The 23,785-nt window shown below is 37.8% G+C and overlaps 1 protein-coding gene across 1 annotated transcript in view; it reads right to left on the bottom strand.

Annotated features, from left to right (window-relative positions):
* Positions 1-23,785, bottom strand: part of IHO1 (interactor of HORMAD1 1) — a 70,693-nt gene that overhangs the window by 24,220 nt on the left and 22,688 nt on the right. The window contains exons 3-4 of the mRNA XM_037829071.1: positions 15,493-15,671; positions 14,221-14,380 (exon numbers count right to left, since the gene is read on the bottom strand). Coding sequence (XP_037684999.1) covers positions 14,221-14,380; positions 15,493-15,671 — 339 coding nt within the window. The remainder of the gene's footprint in view (positions 1-14,220; positions 14,381-15,492; positions 15,672-23,785) is intronic.

Raw genomic sequence — 23,785 nt, 5'->3', positions numbered from 1 at the left:
ATTCATCTGGGGGTCCTGTCTCATGTTGGGGGGAGGGTGATGACTTTATTTGAAGTTAGGCATAGGGAAAGAAAGTCCACATTTGAGCAAAAGAGGTTCTCTGGAGGTGACTCCTAGGCATAATTATACATGGACTTAGCCTCCCCTTTACAAGTTTCACAAGAGCAAGCCTCAAGATTGAAGGCTTGTCTTATAAAGTAGGGAGTTCCTAAGTTCACAAAGTATATGTTATGTCCACAATAAGCCATCCATATCTTACATTATCATCACTTGGTTGTACAATCCTCATCACTCTCCATTTTAAACAATTCTCATGACCCAAAACACCTCATAACTCTTTTCAGTCCTTAATTATTTGTCCCTAGCAATTTTTTTTTATGCTCAGTTTTCTTTAATTATTTTGATTTCTAAATACTTGAGAAGGGTTCCAGCATTGGCTTCTGCTGTGGTTCTGATGCCAGCAAACACCCTTCGCACTCCAGCCCCCCCCCACCGTCCCTAGTATTTATATGGTACTAGAATGGTATTCCTATTAATTATAGTCCCTAGTATGTAATAGGTAGATTTTTCCCATATACTGTTCTGGTGCCACCTCTCTGTACTAGTGTCATACGTTAGAAGTAAAGGAGAGACTAGGCCCCCCTATAATTGTGCCTAAGAGCCTCCTCCCAAAGGCCTCTTTGTTGCTCAGATGTGGCCCTCTCTCTCTAGCTGAGTCAACTTGGCAAGTGAAATCACTGCCCTCCCCCCTACATGGGATCTGACACCCAGGGGAGTGAATCTCCCTGGCAACGTGGAATATGACTCCCGGGGAGAAATCTAGACCCGGCATCGTGGGACGGAGAACATCTTCTTGACCAAAAGGGGGATGTGAAAGGAAATGAAATAAGCTTCAGTGGCAGAGAGATTCCAAAAGGAGCCGAGAGGTCATTCTGGTGGGCACTCTTACGCACACTTTAGACAACCCTTTTTAGGTTCTAAAGAATTGGAATAGCTAGCAGTAAATACCTGAAACTATCAAACTACAGCCCAGAACCCATGAATCTTGAAGACAATTGTATAAAAATGTGCCTTATGAGGGGTGACAATGTGATTGGAAAAGCCATATGGACCATACTCCCCTTTGTTTAGTTTATGGTTGGATGAGTAGAAAAATGGGGGAAAGAAAAACGAAAAACAAAACAAAACAAAAGGCATCCAGTGTTTTTTACTTTAATTGTTCTTTTTCACTTTAATTTTTATTCTTATGATTTTTGTGTGTTTGGTAATGAAAATGTCAAAAATTAATTTTCATGATGAATGCACAACTATATAATGGTACTGTAAACAACTGAATGTACGCTTTGTTTTGTATGACTGCATGGTATGTGAATATATCTCAATAAAATGAATAAAAATTTTAAAAAAAAGAAGTATATTATGCAAGCACCTATCTATATTTGTGGTCCTGAAATCATGTGGGTTTTTCCCTTCACTTTGTTAATGTGGCGTAATAATACTGATTTTTTTTATGTTGAAACACCTTTGCATACCTGGAATAAAACCCACTTGATGATGGTGTATACTTCTTTTATTGCGCTGCTGGATTTGATTTGCAAGTATTTTGTTGAGGATTTTTGCACCTATATTCATAAGAGAAATTGCTCTGTAATTTTCTTTTCTTGTAGTGTCTTTATCTGTCTTTGTTTTTAGGGGGGTGTTGACCTCACAGAATGCATTAGGTAGTGTTCCCTTTTCTTCAATTTTTTGGAAGAGTTTGACCAGGATTGGTATTAACTCTTCTTGGAATGATTGATAGAATTTCCCTGTGAAGCCATCTAGTCCTGGGCTTTTCTTTTTTGGGAGGTTTTTGATGACTGATTCAATCTCTACTTGTCATTGTTCTGTTGAGGTGTTCTATTTCTTCTAGAGTCTGTATAGGTTGTTTGTGTGTTTCTAAGAATTTGTTCATTTCATCTAGGTTGTCTAATTTGTTGGCATATGGCTTCTCATAGTAGCCTCTTACAATCCTTTTTATTTCTGTGGGGTCAATAGCGATGTCCCCCCTCTCATTTCTGACTTATTTGCATCTTCTCTTTTTCTTTGTTGTCTAGCTAGGGTTTTGTGAATTTTACTAAACTTTTCAAAGAACCAACTTTTGGTTTTGTTAAAACTCTATTTTTTTTAAAATTCTCTATTTCATTTATTTCTTCTCCAATCTTTGTTATTTTTTTCCTTCTGCTTGCCTTGGGTTTAGTTTGCTGTTCCTTTACTAGTTCCTCCAGCAGTGCAATTAGGTCTTTCATTTTAGCTCTTTCTTTTTTTTTTTTAATGTAATATGCATTTAGGGCTATAAATTTCCCTCTCACCACTGCTTTTGCTGCATCCCAGAAGTTTTTATATGTTGTGTTCTTGTTTTCATTTGTCTCAAGATATTTACTAACTTCCCTTGTAATTTCTTCTTTGACCCACTGATTGCTTAAGAGTGTGTTTATTTAACTTCCATATACTTGTTGATTTTCCAGTTCTCTGCCTGTTATTGATTTCCAGCTTCATTCCATTGTTTCAGAGAAGATACTTTGTGTAATTTCAATCTTTTAAAATTTATTGAGACTTGTTTTGTGACCCAGCATGTGGTCTATCCTAGAGAATGATCCATGTACAGTTGAGAAGAATGTATATCTTGTTGTTTTGAGGTGCAATGTTCTGTATATGTTTGTTAGGTCAAGTTCATTTATCATATTATTCAAGTTCTCTGTGTCATTATTGATCTTCTGTTTATATGTTTGATCTATTAAAGAATGTGGTATACTGAAGTCTTGAACTATCATTGCAGAGGTTCCTATTTCTCTCTTCAGTTTTGCCAGTATTTGCCTCATATATTTTGGGACACCATGGTTAGGTGAAAAAATATTTCTGACTGTTATTTCTTCTTGGTGGATGGCCCCTTGTATTAATATATAGTATCATTCTTTGTCTCTTGTAACAGCTTTTGACTTCTAATTTGTCCAATATTAGCATAGGTACACAAGCTCTTTTTTTGGTTCTCTTTGCATGGATTATCTTTTTCCATCCTTTCACTTCCCATCCATTTGTGTCTTTCAGTCTAAGGTGTGTCTCCTGTAAACACCATATAGTTGGATCATGTCTTTTTATCCATTCTGCCAATCTATATCTTTTGATTGGGGAGTTTAATCCATTAACATTCAGTGTTATTACTGTAAAGGCAGTACTTACTTCAGCCATTTTGTCCTTTGGTCTTTATATCTTTTTGTCTCTCTTTTCCTTTATTGCAGCCTCATTTTCTGTATAGTTGATCTTTGTGATGTATCTGACTGACCCATTTCTCATTTCTGTTTCTATATATTTTTAAAATACTTTCTTTGTGGTTACCCTGGGGTTTGTACTACACAACCTGTCTATAACCTACTAATTTGAAAAGATACCAACTTATCTTCAATAGCATAAACGTTCTCTGCTCCCATATCTCTCCATTTCCCCTCTTTATGTTGTTTTTGTCCCACATTACCTCTTTATATTTTGACTTCAGAATTCCAAGCAAGTGGGATTTGTCCTTTTATTAGGTCATTCTGAAGGAGAATTTTCCAGGGGATGTCTTATGTTACCATGTTGATGACATTACCTCCAGCCAACTGATTTTTGACAAGGGTGCCAAGTCCACTCAATGGAGAAAGAATAGTCTTTTCAACAACTGGTGCTGGGAAAACTGATATTTATACACAAAAGAATGAAGGTTGATCCCTAACTCAGATATATACAAAAGTTAACTCAAAATGGATCAAGGACCTAAATATGAGAAACAGCACTATAACACCTGAAAGAAAGCATAGGGAAACATTTTCAGGACCTTGTGCTGGCAATGGTTTCTTAGTTGTTCAAAAGCATGAACAACAAAAGAAAAAATAAATGGGACTTCAACAAAAAGTTTTGTGCATCAAAGGACTTTATCATGAAATTAAAAATATAATCTACAAAATGGGATTCTGGAAACCACATATCTGGTAAGGGTTTACTATCTAGAATACATAAAGAACTCTTAAAACTCAACAACAAAAAGACAAACAACATAATTAAAAAATAGGCAAAAGACCTGAGTAGACATTTCTCCAAAGGAGATAAATAAATGGCCAATAAGCACATGAAAAGAAACTCAACATCATTATTCACTAGAGAAATGCAAATTTAAAACCACAATGAGATACCATTTTACCCTCACTAGAATGGCTACTATTAAAAAAAATGGAAAATAACAAGTGTTGGAGAGGATGTGGAGAAATAATGCTCACTGATTGTCGGTGCAAATATAAAATGGTGCAACCACTGTGGTGGTTCCTCAGAAGATAAATATAGAATTACCATATGATCCAGCAATCCCTCTTCTAGGTATATACCCAAAAGCAGGGAGTGGAACAGATATTTGCATACCAATGTTCATAGCAGAATTCTTCACAATTGCCAAAAGGTGGAAACAATTCAAGTGTCCATCAGCAGATAAATGGATAAACAAAATGTGATATATCCCTACAATGGAATATTATTTAGCCATAAAAAGGAATGGAGTTCTGATACCTACTACAACATGGATGAATCTTGAAGACATTACAGTGAGTGAAACAAGCCAGACACAAAAGGATAAATATTGTGTGATCTCACTTATATGAAATAATTAGAATACACAAATTCATAGAGTCAGAAACTAGAATACAGGTTACCAGGGTAAGGGTGTGGGTACGGAATTGGGCGTCAATGTTTAATTGATATACATCTTCTGTTTGGGGTGACGGAAGTGTTTTGGTAATACATGGTGGTGATGGTAGCACATCATTTTGAATAATTAACACCACTGAATTGTATATTTGAAAGTGTTAAAATGAGAAATTTTAGATTGTATACGGGTTACCAGAATAAAAATCTTTAAAAACCAAAGACTGGTCGAGGCGGGGCAAGATGGCGGACTGGTGAGCTGTATGTTTTAGTTACTCCTCCAGGAAAGTAGGTAGAAAGCCAGGAACTGCGTGCACTGGACACCACAGAGCAATCTGACTTTGGGCATACTTCATACAACACTCATGAACACGTCGAACTGCTGAGATCAGCGAAATCTGTAAGTTTTTGTGGCAAGGGGACCCGCAACCCTCCCTGCCAGGCTCAGTCCCGTGGGAGGAGGGGCTGTCAGCTCCGGGAAGGAGAAGGGAGAACTGCAGTGGCAGCCCTTATCAGAAACTCATTCTACTGATTCAAACTCCAACCATAGATAGACTGAGACCAGACACCAGAGAATCTGAGAGCAGCCAGCCCAGCAGAGAGGAGACAGGCATAGAAAAAAACAACACGAAAAACTCCAAAATAAAAGCGGAGGATTTTTGGAGTTCTGGTGAACATAGAAAGGGGAAGGGCAGAGCTCAGGCCCTGAGGCTCATATGCAAATCCCGAAGAAAAGCTGATCTCTCTGCCCTGTGGACCTTTCCTTAATGGCCCTAATTGCTTTGTCTCTTAGCATTTCAATAACCCATTAGATCTCTGAGGAGGGCCCTTTTTTTTTAATCCTTTTTTCTTTTTCTAAAACAATTACTCTAAGAAGCCCAATACAGAAAGCTTCAAAGACTTGCAATTTGGGCAGGTCAAGACAAGAGCAGCACTAAGAGAGCTCTGAGACAAAAGGCAATAATCCAGTGGCTGAGAAAATTCACTAAACACCACAACTTCCCAAGAAAAGGGGGGTGTCTGCTCACAGCCATCATCCTGGTGGACAGGAAACACTCCTGCCCATCACCAGCCCCATAGCCCAGAGCTGCCCCAGACAACCCAGTGTGACGGAAGCGCTTCAAATAACAGGCACACACCACAAAACTGGGTGTGGACATTAGCCTTCCCTGCAACCTCAGCTGATTGTCCCAGAGTTGGGAAGGTGGAGCAGTGGGAATTAACAAAACCCCATTCAGCCATCATTTCAGCAGACTGGGAGCCTCCCTACACAGCCCAGCAGCCCAGAACTGCCCTGGGGGGATGGCACTCACCTGTGACATAGCACAGTCATCCCTCAACAGAGGACCCGGGGTGCACAGCCTGGAAGAGGGGCCCACTTGCAAGTCTCAGGAGCCATACGCCAATACCAAGGACTTGTGGGTCAGTGGCAGAGACAAACTGGCAGGACTGAACTGAAGGATTAGACTATTGCAGCAGCTTTAAAACTCTAGGATCACCAGGGAGATTTGATTGTTAGAGCCACCCCCCCTCCCGGACTGCCCAGAAACACGCCCCATATACAGGGCAGGCAACACCAACTACACACGCAAGCCTGGTACACCAATTGGACCCCACAAGACTCACTCCCCCACTCACCAAAAAGGCTAAGCAGGGGAGAACTGGCTTGTGGAGAACAGGTGGCTCGTGGACGCCACCTGCTGGTTAGTTAGAGAAAGTGTACTCCACGAAGCTGTAGATCTGATAAATGAGAGATAAGGACTTCAATTGGTCTACAAATCCTAAAAGAACCCTATCAAGTTCAGCAAATGCCAAGAGGCCAAAAACAACAGAAAATTATAAAGCATGTGAAAACACCAGACGATATGGATAACCCAAGCCCAAGCACCCAAATCAAAAGTTCAGAAGAGACACAGCACCTAGAGCAGCTACTCAAAGAACTAAAGATGAACAATGAGACCATAGTACAGGATACAAAGGATATCAAGAAGACCCTAGAAGAGCATAAAGAAGGCATTGCAAGACTAAATAAAAAAATGGATGATCTTATGGAAATTAAAGAAACTGTTGACCAAATTAAAAAGATTCTGGACACTCATAGTACAAGACTACAGGAAGTTGAACAATGAGTCAGTGACCTGGAAGATGACAGAATGGAAAATGAAAGCATAAAAGAAAGAATGGGGAAAAAAATTGAAAAAATCGAAACGGACCTCAGGGATATGATAGATAATATGAAACATCCAAATATAAGACTCATTGGTGTTCCAGAAGGGGAAGAAAAGGGTAAAGGTCTAGGAAGAGTACTCAAAGAAATTGTTGGGGAAAACTTCCCAAATCTTCTAAACAACATAAATACACAAATCATAAATGCTCAGCGAACTCCAAATAGAATAAATCCAAATAAACCCACTCCGAGACATATTCTGATCACACTGTCAAACACAGAAGAGAAGGAACAAGTTCTGAAAGCAGCAAGAGAAAAGCAATTCACCACATACAAAGGAAACAGCATAAGACTAAGTAGTGACTACTCAGCAGCCACCATGGAGGTGAGAAGGCAGTGGCACGATATATTTAAAATTCTGACTGAGAAAAATTTCCAACCAAGAATACTTTATCCAGCAAAGCTCTCCTTCAAATTTGAGGGAGAGCTTAAATTTTTCACAGACAAACAAATGCTGAGAGAATTTGCTAACAAGAGACCTGCCCTACTGGAGATACTCAAGGGAGCCCTACAGACAGAGAAACAAAGAAAGGACAGAGAGACTTGGAGAAAGGTTCAGTACTAAAGAGATTCGGTATGGGTACAATAAAGGATATTAATACACAGAGGGGAAAAATATGACAAACATAAACCAAAGGATAAGATGGCTGATTCAAGAAATGCCTTCACGGTTACAACGTTGAATGTAAATGGATTACACTCCCCAATTAAAAGATATAGATTCGCAGAATGGATCAAAAAAAAATGAACCATCAATATGTTGCATACAAGAGACTCATCTTAGACACAGGGACACAAAGCAACTGAAAGTGAAAGGATGGAAAAAAATATTTCATGCAAGCTATAGCCAAAAGAAAGCAGGTGTAGCAATATTAATCTCAGATAAAATAGACTTCAAATGCAGGGATGTTTTGAGAGACAAAGAAGGCCACTACATACTAATAAAAGGGGCAATTCAACAGGAAGAAATAACAATCGTAAATGTCTATGCACCCAATCAAGGTGCCACAAAATACATGAGAGAAACACTGGCAAAACTAAAGGAAGCAATTGATGTTTCCACAGTAATTGTGGGAGACTTCAACACATCACTCTCACCTATAGATAGATCAACCAGACAGAAGACCAATAAGGAAATTGAAAACCTAAACAATCTGATAAATGAATTAGATTTAACAGACATATACAGGACATTACATCCCAAATCACCAGGATACACATACTTTTCTAGTGCTCATGGAACTTTCTCCAGAATAGATCATATGCTGGGACATAAAACAAGCCTCAATAAATTTAAAAAGATTGAAATTATTCAAAGCACATTCTCTGACCACAATGGAATACAATTAGAAGTCAATAACCATCAGAGACTTAGAAAATTCACAAATACCTGGAGGTTAAACAACACACTCCTAAACAATCAGTGGGTTAAAGAAGAAATAGCAAGACAAATTGCTAAATATATAGAGACGAATGAAAATGAGAACACAACATACCAAAACCTATGGGATGCAGCAAAAGCAGTGCTGAGGGGGAAATTTATAGCACTCAACGCATATATTAAAAAGGAAGAAAGAGCCAAAATCAAAGAACTAATGGATCAACTGAAGAAGCTAGAAAATGAACAGCAAACCAATCCTAAACCAAGTAGAAGAAAAGAAATAACAAGGATTAAAGTAGAAATAAATGACATAGAGAACAAAAAAACAATAGAGAGGATAAATATCACCAAAAGTTGGTTCTTTGAGAAGATCAACAAGATTGACAAGCCCCTAGCTAGACTGACAAAATCAAAAAGAGAGAAGACCCATATAAACAAAATAATGAATGAAAAAGGTGACATAACTGCAGATCCTGAAGAAATTTAAAAAATTATAAGAGGATACTATGAACAACTGTATGACAACAAACTGGATAATGCAGAGGAAATGGACAATTTCCTGGAAATATATGAACAACCTAGACTGACCAGAGAAGAAATAGAAGACCTCAACCAACCCATCACAAGCAAAGAGATCCAATCAGTCATCAAAAATCTTCCCACAAATAAATGCCCAGGGCCAGATGGCTTCACAGGGGAATTCTACCAAACTTTCCAGAAAGAACTGACACCAATCTTACTCAAACTCTTTCAAAACATTGAAGAAAATGGAACACTACCTAACTCATTTTATGAAGCTAACATCAATCTAATACCAAAACCAGGCAAAGATGCTACAAAAAAGGAAAACTACCGGCCAATCTCCCTAATGAATATAGATGCAAAAATCCTCAACAAAATACTTGCAAATTGAATCCAAAGACACATTAAAAAAATCATACACCATGACCAAGTGGGGTTCATTCCAGGCATGCAAGGATGGTTCAACATAAGAAAATCAATCAATGTATTACAACACATTAACAAGTCAAAGGGAAAAATCAATTGATCATCTCAATAGATGCGGAAAAAGCATTTGACAAAATCCAACATCCGTTTTTGATAAAAACACTTCAAAAGGTAGGAATTGAAGGAAACTTCCTCAACATGATAAAGAGCATATATGAAAAACCCACAGCCAGCATAGTACTCAATGGTGAGAGACTGAAAGCCTTCCCTCTAAGATCAGGAACAAGACAAGGATGCCCGCTGTCACCACTGTTATTCAACATTGTGCTGGAAGTGCTAGCCAGGGCAATCCGGCAAGACAAAGAAATAAAAGGCATCCAAATTGGAAAAGAAGAAGTAAAACTGTCATTGTTTGCAGATGATATGATCTTATATCTAGAAAACCCTGAGAAATCGATGATACAGCTACTAGAGCTAATAAACAAATTTAGCAAAGTAGCGGGATACAAGATTAATGCACATAAGTCAGTAATGTTTCTATATGTTAGAAATGAACAAACTGAAGAGACACTCAAGAAAAAGATACCATTTTCAATAGCAACTAAAAAAATCAAGTACCTAGGAATCAACTTAACCAAAGATGTAAAAGACCTATACAAAGAAAACTACATAACTCTACTAAAAGAAATAGAAGGGGACCTTAAAAGATGGAAAAATATTCCATGTTCATGGATAGGAAGACTAAATGTCATTAAGATGTCAATTCTACCCAAACTCATCTACAGATTCAATGCAATCCCAATCAAAATTCCAACAACCTACTTTGCAGACTTGGAAAAGCTAGTTATCAAATTTATTTGGAAAGGGAAGATGCCTCGAATTGCTAAAGATGCTCTAAAAAAGAAAAACGAAGTGGGAGGACTTACACTCCCTGACTTTGAAGCTTATTATAAAGCCACAGTTGCCAAAACAGCATGGTACTGGCACAAAGATAGACATATAGATCAATGGAATCGAATTGAGAATTCAGAGATAGACCCTCAGATCTATGGCCAACTGATCTTTGATAAGGCCCCCCAAAGTCACTGAACTGAGTCATAATGGTCTTTTCAACAAATGGGGCTGGGAGAGTTGGATATCCATATCCAAAAGAATGAAAGAGGACCCCTACCTCACCCCCTACACAAAAAATTAACTCAAAATGGACCAAAGATCTCAATATAAAAGAAAGTACCATAAAACTCCTAGAAGATAATGTAGGAAAACATCTTCAAGACCTTGTATTAGGCGGCCACTTCCTAGACTTTACACCCAAAGCACAAGCAACAAAAGAGAAAATAGATAAATGGGAACTCCTCAAGCTTAGAAGTTTCTGCACCTCAAAGGAATTTCTCAAAAAGGTAAAGAGGCAGCCAACTCAATGGGAAAAAATTTTTGGAAACCATGTATCTGACAAAAGACTGATATCTTGCATATATAAAGAAATCCTACAACTCAATGACAATAGTACAGACAGCCCAATTATAAAATGGGCAAAAGATATGAAAAGACAGTTCTCTGAAGAGGAAATACAAATGGCCAAGAAACACATGAAAAAATGTTCAGCTTCACTAGCTATTAGAGAGATGCAAATTAAGGCCACAATGACATACCATCTAACACCGATTAGAATGGCTGCCATTAAACAAGCAGGAAACTACAAACGCTGGAGGGGATGTGGAGAAATTGGAACTCTTATTCATTGTTGGTGGGACTGTATAATGGTTCAGCCACTCTGGAAGTCAGTCTGGCAGTTCCTTAGAAAACTAGATATAGAGTTACCATTCGATCCAGCGATTGCACTTCTCGGTATATACCCGGAAGGTCGGAAAGCAGTGATACAAACAGATATCTGCACGCCAATGTTCATAGCAGCATTATTCACAATTGCCAAGAGATGGAAACAACCCAAATGTCCTTAAACAGATGAGTGGATAAATAAAATGTGGTATATACACACGATGGAATACTACGCGGCAGTAAGAAGGAACAATCTCGTGAAACATATGACAACACGGATGAACCTTGAAGACATAATGCTGAGCGAAATAAGCCAGGCACAAAAAGAGAAATATTATATGCTACCACTAATGTGAACTTTGAAAAATGTAAAACAAATGGTTTATAATGTAGAATGTAGGGGAGCTGGCAATAGAGAGCAATTAAAGAAGGGGGAACAATGATCCAAGAAGAACAGATAAGCTATTTGGCGTTCTGGGGATGCCCAGGAATGACTGTGGTCTGTTGGTTTCTGGTGGATATGGTGGGAACAGGTTCACAGAGGTGTTGCTATATTGGGTAACTTTCTTGGGGTAGAGTAGGAACATGTTGGAAGTTGAGCAGTTATCTTAGGTTGGTTGTCTTTTTCTTACTCCCTTGTTATGGCCTCTTTGAAATGTTCTTTTATTGCATGTTTGTTTTCTTTTTAACTTTTTTTTCATACAGTTGATTTAAAAAAGAAGGGAAAGTTAAAAAAAAAAAAAGAAAAACAAGGAAAAAAAGATGTAGTGCCCCCTTGAGGAGCCTGTGGAGAATGCAGCGGTATTCGCCTACCCCACCTCCATGGTTGCTAACATGACCACAGACATAGGGGACTGGTGGTTTGATGGGCTGAGCCCTCTACCATAGGTTTTACCCTTGGGAAGACTGTTGCTGCAAAGGAGAGGCTAGGCCTCCCTATGGTTGTGCCTAAGAGCCTCCTCCCGAATGCCTCTTTGTTGCTCAGATGTGGCCCTCTCTCTCTGGCTAAGCCAACTTGAAAGGTGAAATCACTGCCCTCCCCCCTACGTGGGATCAGACACCCAGGGGAGTGAATCTCCCTGGCAACGTGGAATATGACTCCCGGGGAGGAATGTAGACCTGGCATCGTGGGACGGAGAACATCTTCTTGACCAAAAGGGGGATGTGAAATGAAATGAAATAAGCTTCAGTAGCAGACAGATTCCAAAAGGAGCCGAGAGGTCACTCTGGTGGGCACTCTTACGCACACTTTAGACAACCCTTTTTAGGTTCTAAAGAATTGGGGTAGCTGGTGGTGGATACTTGAAACTATCAAACTACAACCCAGAACCCATGAATCTTGAAGACAGTTGTATAAAAATGTAGCTTATGAGGGGTGACAATGGGATTGGGAAAGCCATAAGGACCACACTCCACTTTGTCTAGTTTATGGATGGATGAGTAGAAAAATAGCGGAAGGAAACAAACAGACAAAGGTACCCAGTGTTCTTTTTTACTTCAGTTGCTCTTTTTCACTCTAATTATTATTCTTGTTATTTTTGTGTGTGTGCTAATGAAGGTGTCAGGGATTGATTTAGGTGATGAATGTACAACTATGTAATGGTACTGTGAACAATCGAAAGTACGATTTGTTTTGTATGACTGCATGGTATGTGAATATATCTCAATAAAATGAAGATAAAAAAATTAACTTAACTATATAAACAAATTAAAAAAAAATAAAGCCTATTTAAAATAAAAACAAACAAACAAACAAACAAAAAACCAAAGACTGTTCAATACAAAGAGCAAACCCTAATGTATACTATGGATTACAGTTAATAATGCAATTATAATAATATTGTTTCATCAATTGTAACAAAAGTACTACACTAATGCAAATGTTTATAGTAGGGAAAACTGTGTGTATGAGGAAGGGTTTATGGGAATTCTGTACTTCCTGCATGATTTTTCTGTAAACATACAACTTCTGTAATAAAAAAAAATGAGAAAAAAAGAAGGAAGAAAGGAAGGAATGAATGAAGAAAAGGAAGGAGGGAGGAGGGAGGGAGGGGGAGGAAGGAAGATGGAAAGAAAGAAGGAAAGAAATTGTTCAGAGGGACTTACCTAAAGCAATGTCTAAAAAAAAATTTTTTTTAGCTGCAGAAATCTTGTTCAAACAAAACATAAATCAAAAGTCCAGTAAACAAAACAAAAAAAAACTTAAGACTGCTCTGTCTGAAGCAGGAAGGTGATGGGAACACCTGCTCATTTGTACACCCCCTGCTATATCCCAGAGGAGCCTCTGAGAAACCCTTAGGGTTCCAGAGCCTAGATTCCTAGAAGAAAGAAGTCTATCAATGTCTAGGGAATATTTATTAATCAACAGAATCAAAAACTTTAAACAGAGCATTTGCTTTTTTCACTAAAGGAAGAAATATTTGCAATAGAAAGGATACCTAATCCAGGAGATCTTTAGCAAATTCTGTTTGCCTCTCTGGACTGAAAATAATAGTGGTGATGTTAAATGATATATATTCACTGTCATAGAAATAATGAAGTGAAATAATTGTGCTTGGGTGTTATGATTTTGGTGCCTAAAAATGTAGCCTTGATAATAACTTACTACCAAGTAAAGAACAAATTAATTTCTCTTCAACTTCAGTTTTCATATTATAAATTAAGGCAGTCTTAATTTATCTCACATATTGCTAAAAAAAAAAAACATAAAACACAACAAATAAAAATATGCATAAAATTTGGGATATATCTTTTTTTAAAAAAATCAGCATTTCAAAATGGGAAAATCAGCCTGAAGTATGACTTAAAAATTCATGTACTATATTCTTAACCCTAAAACAAATAATATTATCTATTTTCCCAATTCTGATGACCTGAAAATGAAAACAAATTGAAGGTCAGAATTTTAGGAAGAACTGATATAACATTACTCGAATATTGCATTTCTATAGAAGTTCTCTAGCTTTTATTTTTCAGAAGGGTCAAAACTATGGCAGGCCATATTCAAATCTACCACAAGTCATATTGACAAAAAAGCTAATGAAGAATAATAAGAGTAATTATTAGAAGCACTGCAAAGGCAAGAGTGCTATCATGCTGAAATTGAATTATTATTGACATTCTATGTTCTGGTTCCCTCAGAAAAAATGAGCTGTCTCATCCACTGGGAAGGTTTGTATACCTGTCACATTTGTCTTTTGCCCTTTTCTTTTTCTCCTCAAACTGTTCCGAGAGGCCTTTTGGTTTTCCAGCTGACAAAGGAAGAGGAAATAGGCCTCCATTCCTTGAATTGCCTCCAAACAGCTGGGGTTTTGTCTGGTACTTTGTGAAAATACTAGGTTCTTCACTCTATAAAATGAAAAAAAAAAATCATTACAGCATGTTATACACAAAAATATTTATAGCATTCACTATATTCTGTACAATGTAATCACATTTAAATGCAAACCATAATGCTAAAAAACACAACAAAGTATGTGCATTTCCATTTTATTTTCTTCTACACAAGAAAATAATATTCAAATAAAATAACTCTTTATTAATATAGTTTCTGCCTTATCAAACCAGAGATGTTTAAACTGTTGGCTAAAATGGCTTAAAATCAGTTGCAGAGAATTATTTATGCTGTCTCTGAGATGACGTATTAAAGTTTCATAATAATAAGTTTAACTCATATTGCTCTTGCTCAGGTGTTGATAAGTTTGACGTGGTCTTAACCAGTGGCATCACTGGCACATGGTGAGCCATTTCCTGCATTCTTAGGCAAACAGTACTAATACTTCTCTCAGCACAAAACCTTCTAACTTAAAGCACAGACATAATCTTATTCACTAAGCCCCTATTTGATGCAGGTAAGCCTATATATAAAATTAAATCTAGTTGTATAAAAAAAAATTCTGACTCACTAGAAGAGACAGGCTGGTCTCAAAAAATCAAGGATTCAAGAGACTCTGTCCGTTAATATGGTTCTTATTCATCAACTTGGGCCTCAGAAGCCTCATCTCTTCTTTCTACACTGAGGTAATGTGATACAATTTACTAAAATCACAAAGTACCTGAAATTTCTCAAGAAAAAATGTCCATCTAAGATAAACTTTGTTACTTTATTCCTATTTCATGACAAGTTCTTTTTTCTCATTAAATTTTGACAAATACGAGTATGACTAGTTTTAGAAAATGTCATGCAATATTTGGCTCTGCCCAGGAGTGGTCAAAGGACTGGCAGTATTTTATGTTGCTCTGGCAATAGAAGAAACTGCAAATATAAATTTTTTTTTTCCATTTCAGACTACCAAGCCAAATGAGTCATTAATCAGGCACAAGTACATTTAGGAAAGCAATCCTTAGAGATGGATGTACAATTCTAAAATACATTCCAACAGAATAAGTCTTCTTTATAGTTAATCTCCATTATGACTATGAAAGGCATACAGAAAAATTCTGGAACTCAGACTCACATCTAGAGAATTCTGTTGTGACTGTTTTGGATGTTTCAAGTTGGTACCAAAGTCCAAAGGTGCTGAGAGGGTCTCCAAATTTTCTGGACAGAACTGAGATCCAAAGAGGAACTGGGAATCACTGAGGCTGGAGTAATCAGTCTGATTACTATTCCAGTTAGATGACCTAGTAGTCCTGAAATTAAGCAAGAAAAGAAAAGAAAGGTATATTCCATGGCCAACATCCTGAACAAATGAAATAAGAATTCACAACTATGCATTTCAGAATATCCTGGGGAGAGTACTAGCTTGTTCTGACCTCCTAGTCTCCTACACACTACACTAGGACTAGCTACAAAGAAACACAGGAAAGTTTGAATTTCAGACATTTTAATTTCAACAACCTGGGAGCAACCAGATGGAAATTCAAACAGAAAGAACTATATCACCATTGTTCCTTGTATAACAGCATTCATAAAATTTTTAGGGATTAAGAGAACATTGTCTTTTTTTAAAAATGTTTAAAAGTTAAAGTTTATTTGTATTCTTCATAGGAATATCAGTAAAAGATCTCAAATGTATCTGTTTCTGTACATGTACAAGAACCATCAAAAATTATTCACAGAATAAAAATAAATCTTCTTTAGAACAAACCCAGGTAATGAAATGCAGATATGGATCTCACGTATGGAACAATCTAAGTGCTATTAGAACAAAAATACGGCTTTAAAAATAAAATAAAATCTTGAGGGTTTTTTTTCTAAGGTGTATATCTCTTTCTTGAAATAAAAAATAAATTATTCAGAGCTATCATTGTAAAATAGTCATGTATATTAACATACTCTTATTAAGGCCCTGGAGATGAAAGAAATCAAATGTTAGAAGGTAAATTCCTCACGAGTGTGATTCAGGTTAATGTGTTGCTGTCTGCTTAATTAATCTTAATATAACCAGGAAATGTCTAAGCACCAATCAAAATGTAACCTTTATTATTTAGTTTAACTTTTCTGTAGGATAGTGGCCATTGAGTCAATTAGTATTTAATCTTTTGGTGAACTGGGAATTGAAAATTTTTCCTTGGGAATTTAGAAATGACATAAACTTTTGCAGATTCATACATAAACATTTGCACCCATACACAGACGATATAGAGAACTCTAAAATACAGGTTCTTAACTCTGAAAATAAATTCATCACCCTCCCCCTGACATGGGACAGGACCCCCCAGATGAATGAGCCTTCCTGGCGACGTGGGACATGGATTCCAGGAATGAGCCTGACCCTGGCATCAAGGGATTGAGTGCCTTTTTGACCAAAAAGGAATAAAGAAAGGCAACAAAATAAGGTTTTAGCGGCTAAGAGAGTTCAAATAGAGTCAAAAGGCTGCCCTGGAGGTTACTCCTATGCAAGCTTCACCTGGCTATGCCAAATGACCACAACATGATAAACCCAAGTCAATAGCAGTTCTGAAAACCTTAAAGAATACCTGGATCCCTATCTGGAACTCTATAAAAGTTTCACTCACTAAGTTTATTCTTCAGAGATTTAAATCCTTTAGAGTGCTCCTATGCCAGCTAAGTCCCAAAACCCAGAGGCAATAGCCTCTTCAAGAACATCAACTAGATGTGTCCCCTTTGCTCATAAAGTTGACGCCCCTTTTCAACGTGAACAGGTTAGGGTGGTCACTGCCTAGACATCCCTGAAGATCGGGAAAGTGATTAAACTAGAGGAAGGGGTGGCAATAGACAAGATGGAATTTAACAAAGGATTATGAATACTGAATCTCTATATAATTTGTTTTTTCTTAGTTGCTAGGGTATTAAAATAGCTAAAAGGAAAGAATTGAAAGAGTGGAGCTGTAACTCAGAGCATCCTTTGAAATTTGTTCTATAGCTACTTGTTAAATTGTAATTTGAAAACTATACCTCTTTGTATATATGTTCTATTTCACAATAAGGAAATAAGTGAAACTATGGTACTATAACTCATAACAACTTTGGAAATTTCCTACATATCTACATCATACTTTGAAAGATATTACCTTTTTGTATATATGTTTATATTTCATATAAGGAAATAACTGAAACTATGGAACTGTAACCTATGATATTTTTTGAAATTTGCTAACTACTTGTTAAATTGCACTTGGAAAGTTATCACTTCTATGTATGTATGTAATATTCGACAATAAAAAATATGAAAAAAAAAACCCTACAGGTTCTGTGGAAATCTGTCTACAACAACAACAGATAAATTTGGTTTAAAATCCCAAACTAAAAAATTCTTAGGCGAAAATGAAGGTATTTGAATGAAAAATAAGAACTGAGTAGGAAATTAAAATACATACTGAAATAAGAGCAAAACCTTCCACTTCTTTTCCTTAGTGGCTCACTGCATTTGCCAAGTCTCAGTGGGCTGGTTATTCAAATACCTGAGGATTAACTGATCAGTAAACAGGGCCAGTTCTTTCTGGATCCTACTCTCAGATCAGTGATGCTCAGCTTTCTTTCTATGACTCTCCATGGTATCAATAAGGATCTCTGGAGTTCTTGAGACAATGTCATATCAAATCAATTTCAAGTCACTTTAACATATACACATATAATACATATCATACTTTTTTTTATTTTGAAATAAATTCAAAGTTATAGGAACAGTTGCAAAAACAATACAAACCCCATACACAGAACTCCAGCATACCCTGACCCCCCTCCCCTGATACCCCAATCCACCATCTTTAACATGCTGTCACACTGCTATTTCTTTCCCTCCCTCCCTATCTATCATCCATCATGTATTGCTCTGTCTTCTGAACATATGAGAGCTAGCTGCACACATCCTTGAACAAACACTATAATTTACATGTATACTTCCCATGAACAAGAACATTCTTTTATGCAATCCCATTAAAAGCAGCTAAGAAGTACAAGAGATTCAACATTGATACAAAGAATACATTCTATATTTCCTTTTTTTTTTTTCCCTTATGTCTCAACTGTGTCCCTTTGAGCCTCCTGTCCTTTGTCCTCAGATCCCATTCAGGATCATCCTTGGCATTCAATTGTCATCTATTTAGACTTTTTTTTTTTCTCAATTGTGGAAACATACATACAGCCTAAATTTTCCCATTCCACCCCCTCCCTAGCCTTCCATTAGTGGGATTAATCACATTTAGAATGTTGTAATGCTATCTCTTTCCCACCATCAATTACTAGAAATTTCCCTTCACCTCAAACAGCAACTCTACACTCATTTCTTAGTTCCCCATTGCCCCTTCCCCCGTTTCTCTTAACCCATACTCTACTTTTCATCTCTATAGTCATATTCTCTGATAATTTCTTTGTGTTTAAAATTAACTTCTTAAATCCATAACAATCTCATTTTTCTTTGATACCAACTTAACTTCAATAGGACACATAAACTATGTTCCTATACTACTCCATTCCCCCACCTTTATATAGTTCATTTCAAAAATTGCATATATTGCATTGAGATCAAAACCACTGATTTGTCATTAGAGTTTGTGTATTTTATATCATGTAGGAAGTAAATAGTGGAATTACAATCCAAAAATTATTGACTTCTATTTGTATTCCATTGTGGTCGGAGAATGTGCTTTGAATATATTCATTTTTTTTTAATTTATTGAGGCTTCTTTTATGTCCCAGCATATGGTCCATTCTGGAGAAAGATCCGTGATCACTAGAGAAAAATGAGTGTCCTGTTGATTTGGGATGTCATGTTCTATATATGTCTGTTAAAATTCTCTATATCTCTTACTCCTTTCTTTGTTTCTCTGTTGGTAGGGCTCCCTTTAGAATCTGAAGTAGAGCAGGTCTTTTATTGGCAAAGTCTCTCAGCATTTGTTTGTCTGTGAAAAATTGAAGCTCTCCCTCAAATTTGAAGGAGAGTTTTGCTGGATAAAGTATTCTTGGTTGGAAATTTTTCTCTCTCAGAATTTTAAATATGTCATGCCATTGCCTTCTCGCCTCCATGGTGACCACTGAGTAGTCACAACTTAGTCTTATGTTGTTTCCTTTGTATGTGGTGAATTGCTTTTCTCTTGCTGCTTTCAGAACTTGCTCCTTCTCTTCAGTATTTGACAGTCTGATCAGAATACGTCTTGGAGTGGGTTTATTTGGATTTATTCTATTTGGAGTTTGCTGGACATTTATGCTTTGTGTATTTATATTGTGTAGAAGGTTTGGGAAGTTTTCCCCAACAATTGCTTTGAATACTCTTTCTAGACCTTTACCCTTCTCTTCCCCTTCTGGGACACCAATGAGTCTTAAGTTTGGATGTTTTATTTTATCTATCATATCCCTGAGATTCATTTCAATTTTTTAAATTTTTTTTCTCCATTCTGTCTTTTGTTCTTTCATTTTCTGTTCCGTGGACCTCTAGGACACTGAGTCATTGTTCAACTTCCTCTAATCTCGTGTTATGAGTATCCAGAGTCTTTTTAATTTGGCCAACAGTTTCTTTTATTTCCATAAGATCTTCTATTTTTTCATTTACTCTTGCAATGTCTTCTTTATGCTCTTCTAGGATCTTCTTTATGTCCTTTATATCCTGTGCCATGTCTTCTTCATGTCCTTTATATGCTTTGCCATGTTTTCATTCCTTGATTGTAGTTCTTTGATTAATTGTGCCAAGTACTGTGTCTCTTCTGATATTTTGATTTTGGTGTTTGGGATTGGGTTCTCCATATTGTCTGGTTTTATCATATGCTTTAAGATTTTCTGTTGTTCTTGACCTCTTGGCATTTGTTTTGCTTGATAGGGTTCTTTCAAGTTGTAAAAAAAATACCAATCTAATTTTTCAGAAATACAAGTTGGTGGCGTACACTTTCTCTAACTAACCAGCAGATGGCGTCTGCAAGTCACCTATACCCCTCAAGTCAGTTCTCCTCAACTTTGTCCTTGTGGTGTGTGGGGAAATGATTCTTGTGGGGTTCAGTTGGAGAACTCAGTTCGGGTGTGTTGCTGGAGCCGTCCACCCTGAATGTGGGGCGTGTGTCCGGGTGGCTAGGGAGGCGGGGCAGCTTTAATATTCAAACCCCCCAGGTGTTTCCAGACATTCAAGGCCACTGCAGAGTCTAAGCCTTTATTTCAGTTCTGCCTCAGACCCTCTCTGTCGCTGACCCACAAACCACCGGCATTGACGTAGCGTCCCTGGGTTTTCCGAGCAGGCCCCACTTCTCAGCTGTGATCTTCCAGGACCTCTGCTGAGGGAAGGCTGTGCTACGTCACAAGTGCACCCCATCCCTCAAGGGAAGTCCCAGGCCGCTAGGCTGTGCAGGGACGCTCCCAGCCTGATGCAAAGATGGCTGAATGGGGGTCTCAACCCCTCCTTCCTCGCACAGTTCCTCCTTCCCAGCTCCAGGACAAGTGGCGTGGCTCTGGGCTGTGGGCACGGCCCGAGGCAGGAATGTCTCCAGCCCACCAGGGAGCCAGCTGCAAGCAGCAGGGTTTCTTTCTCCTTCTGGCACTTCCCTCTGCTCCCCTGGCCTTGAGGGAATCTGCAGCAGGCTATCCTCCATGCCAGACACCGAGGGTGGCTCAACCCGCTCCTGCCGTGCTTCTGCACGGTTCCCACCGTCGCAACTGCAGCTGCTCCTGGGTTTTTCCTTTTTTTTTTTTAAAAGAACCAGTCTGTCTCCAAACGCCAACTCCAGGTTTCCCCACACCGCAGCGTGGCCGTGGGTCTTTCAGCCGGCATACTCACTCGTTTCAGAATGCAGACTCCCGGTTTCACCAAGTGTATGGCCCCTGTGGTTCTAGCAGACCTTGTCCAGCTGGTGCATCGCTGAAACCGGTATTCTGGGTCACCTTCTGGTTTTCATCTAGTATTTTTCATGGAGGTGTTTTTTTTGCCCTGTCTCACCTAGCTGCCGTCTTAGGTTCTCTCCCCCATATCATACATTTTTAAGAGGAAAGAGGGACTGTCATAAAATCTAACGAACTCAAGAAAGTTTGGGAATCACTGCTTTATAAAATGGATTAACATTCAGTAAAAGGAATCCCTAGGAATTGTGTTTTGTGTGGGCATACAGAACATTGTCTTTTAAAAAGTTTAATCTGTTCATCATTAATGGAAGAGATAAATAAAATGTTATAGGCTTATAACTGATGCAGCAGTCAGAAGAAATAAGCTAGATTTACGTAAACCACATGGATAAATCTCAAAAACATAATTTTGAGTGCACGTAAAAGTAAAAATACAATTTACGTCTTAAAGCTATGATCTAGAATTAATAAAGATAAATTTTCCCTACTGTGTCAACTGCAAACACTTTTTTTTCTTTTTGAGAAATAAGGAGAACAGTGTTCTAGATTTTTGCTGAATTAATAACTGTCTTCAAGAAGGTGCTAGGGAGGGGAAAAAAAAAACAACCATTGATAGAAGCATACCAAAAGCATATTGTTTATCTAATTTTTAACTCTACATCATATACACCAAACAAGTATATAACTGAGTGTCCAGAAAGTGAATTGGAGTGACACACATTAACTCTCCCTACACTGTGTGCCTACAGGGAAGGAAGGGAGCAGGAAAGGAAGGAGAGAGGGATCCTTAATAAAACGACACAAGATGGGCCTTTCCTAGACTAAAGAATACGATCAACTCAAGTCTATGCACAGGAGAATCCATTAAAAATTGTTTTAAAAGCAAGGTATTGTTCCCTTTCACCCATTTAGTGTCTTTCTGATGGATATAGTAGGAACAAGTTCACAGAAATGTTGCTATATAAGGTAACTTTCTTGGGGTGAAGTAGGAACATGTTGGAAGTAAAGCAGTTATCTTAGGTTAGTTGTCTTTTTCTTACTCCCTTGTTATGGTCTCTTTGAAATGTTATTTTATTGTATGTTGTTTTTTTTTTTAATTTTTTTTTTCATACAGTTGATTAAAAAAAAAGGGGGAGTTAAAAAAAAAAAACAAGGAAAAAAATATGTAGTGCCCCCTTGAGGAGCCTGTGGAGAATGCAGGGGTATTGGCCTACCCCACCTCGATGGTTGCTAACATGACCAGAGACATAGGGGACTGGTGGTTTGATGGGCTGAGCCCTCTACCACAGGTTTTACCCTTGGGAAGACGGTTGCTGTAAAGGAGAGGCTAGGCCTCCCTATGGTTGTGCCTAAGAGCCTCCTCCCGAATGCCTCTTTGTTGCTCAGATGTGGCCCTGTCTCTCTAGCTAAGCCAACTTGAAAAGTGAAATCACTGCCCTCCCCCCTACGTGGGATCTGACACCCAGGGGAGTGAATCTCCCTGGCAACGTGGAATATGACTCCCGGGGAGAAATCTAGACCCGGCATCGTGGGACGGAGAACATCTTCTTGACCAAAAGGGGGATGTGAAAGGAAATGAAATAAGCTTCAGTGGCAGAGAGATTCCAAAAGGAGCCGAGAGGTCACTCTGGTGGGCACTCTTATACTCACTTTAGACAACCCTTTTTAGGTTCTAAAGAATTGGGGTAGCTGGTGGTGGATACCTGAAACTATCAAACTACAACCCAGAACCCATGAATCTCGAAGACAGTTGTATAAAAATGTAGCTTATGAGGGGTGACAATGGGATTGGGAAAGCCATAAGGACCAAACACCACTTTGTCTAGTTTATGGATGGATGTGTAGAAAAGTAGGGGAAGGAAACAAACAGACAAAGGTACCCAGTGTTCTTTTTTACTTCAATTGCTCTTTTTCACTCTAATTATTATTCTTGTTATTTTTGTGTGTGTGCTAATGAAGGTGTCAGGGATTGATTTAGGTGATGAATGTACAACTATGTAATGGTACTGTAAACAATCGAAAGTACAATTTGTTTTGTATGACTGCGTGGTATGTGAATATATCTCAATAAAATGATGATTAAAAAAAAAAAAAAAAAAAAAAGAATTGCTTGTAATAATGAAATTTTGGAAATGAATCTAAATGCTCATCAACAGAAGAGGGGATTAAATAAACTGAGGTGAATCAATTTCTAGAATGCTATCATGTAGACACCAAAAAGAATGAGACAGATCTATATATATTGTCATGGAATTATTATGTTGGCAATATTAAGTGAAAAGAAGGAAGTTGCAGAATAAAATGTATGAGGTTAAAAAAAAAAAAAAAAAAAAAAAAAAAAACAAAAGGAGCCAAGAGGTCATTCTGGTGGGCACTCTTACGCACACTTTAGACAACCCTTTTTAGGTTCTAAAGAATTGGGGTAGCTGGTGGTGGATACCTGAAACTATCAAACTACAACCCAGAACCCATGAATCTCGAAGACAATTGTGTAAAAATGTAGCTTATGAGGGGTGACAAT

Source organism: Choloepus didactylus, chromosome 1 (assembly GCF_015220235.1).
Source record: "Choloepus didactylus isolate mChoDid1 chromosome 1, mChoDid1.pri, whole genome shotgun sequence".
In the NCBI taxonomy this organism is placed as follows: Eukaryota; Metazoa; Chordata; class Mammalia; order Pilosa; family Megalonychidae; genus Choloepus; species Choloepus didactylus.
Note: the sequence above shows the minus strand (reverse complement) of the source record. Positions and strands in the feature narration are given on the sequence as shown.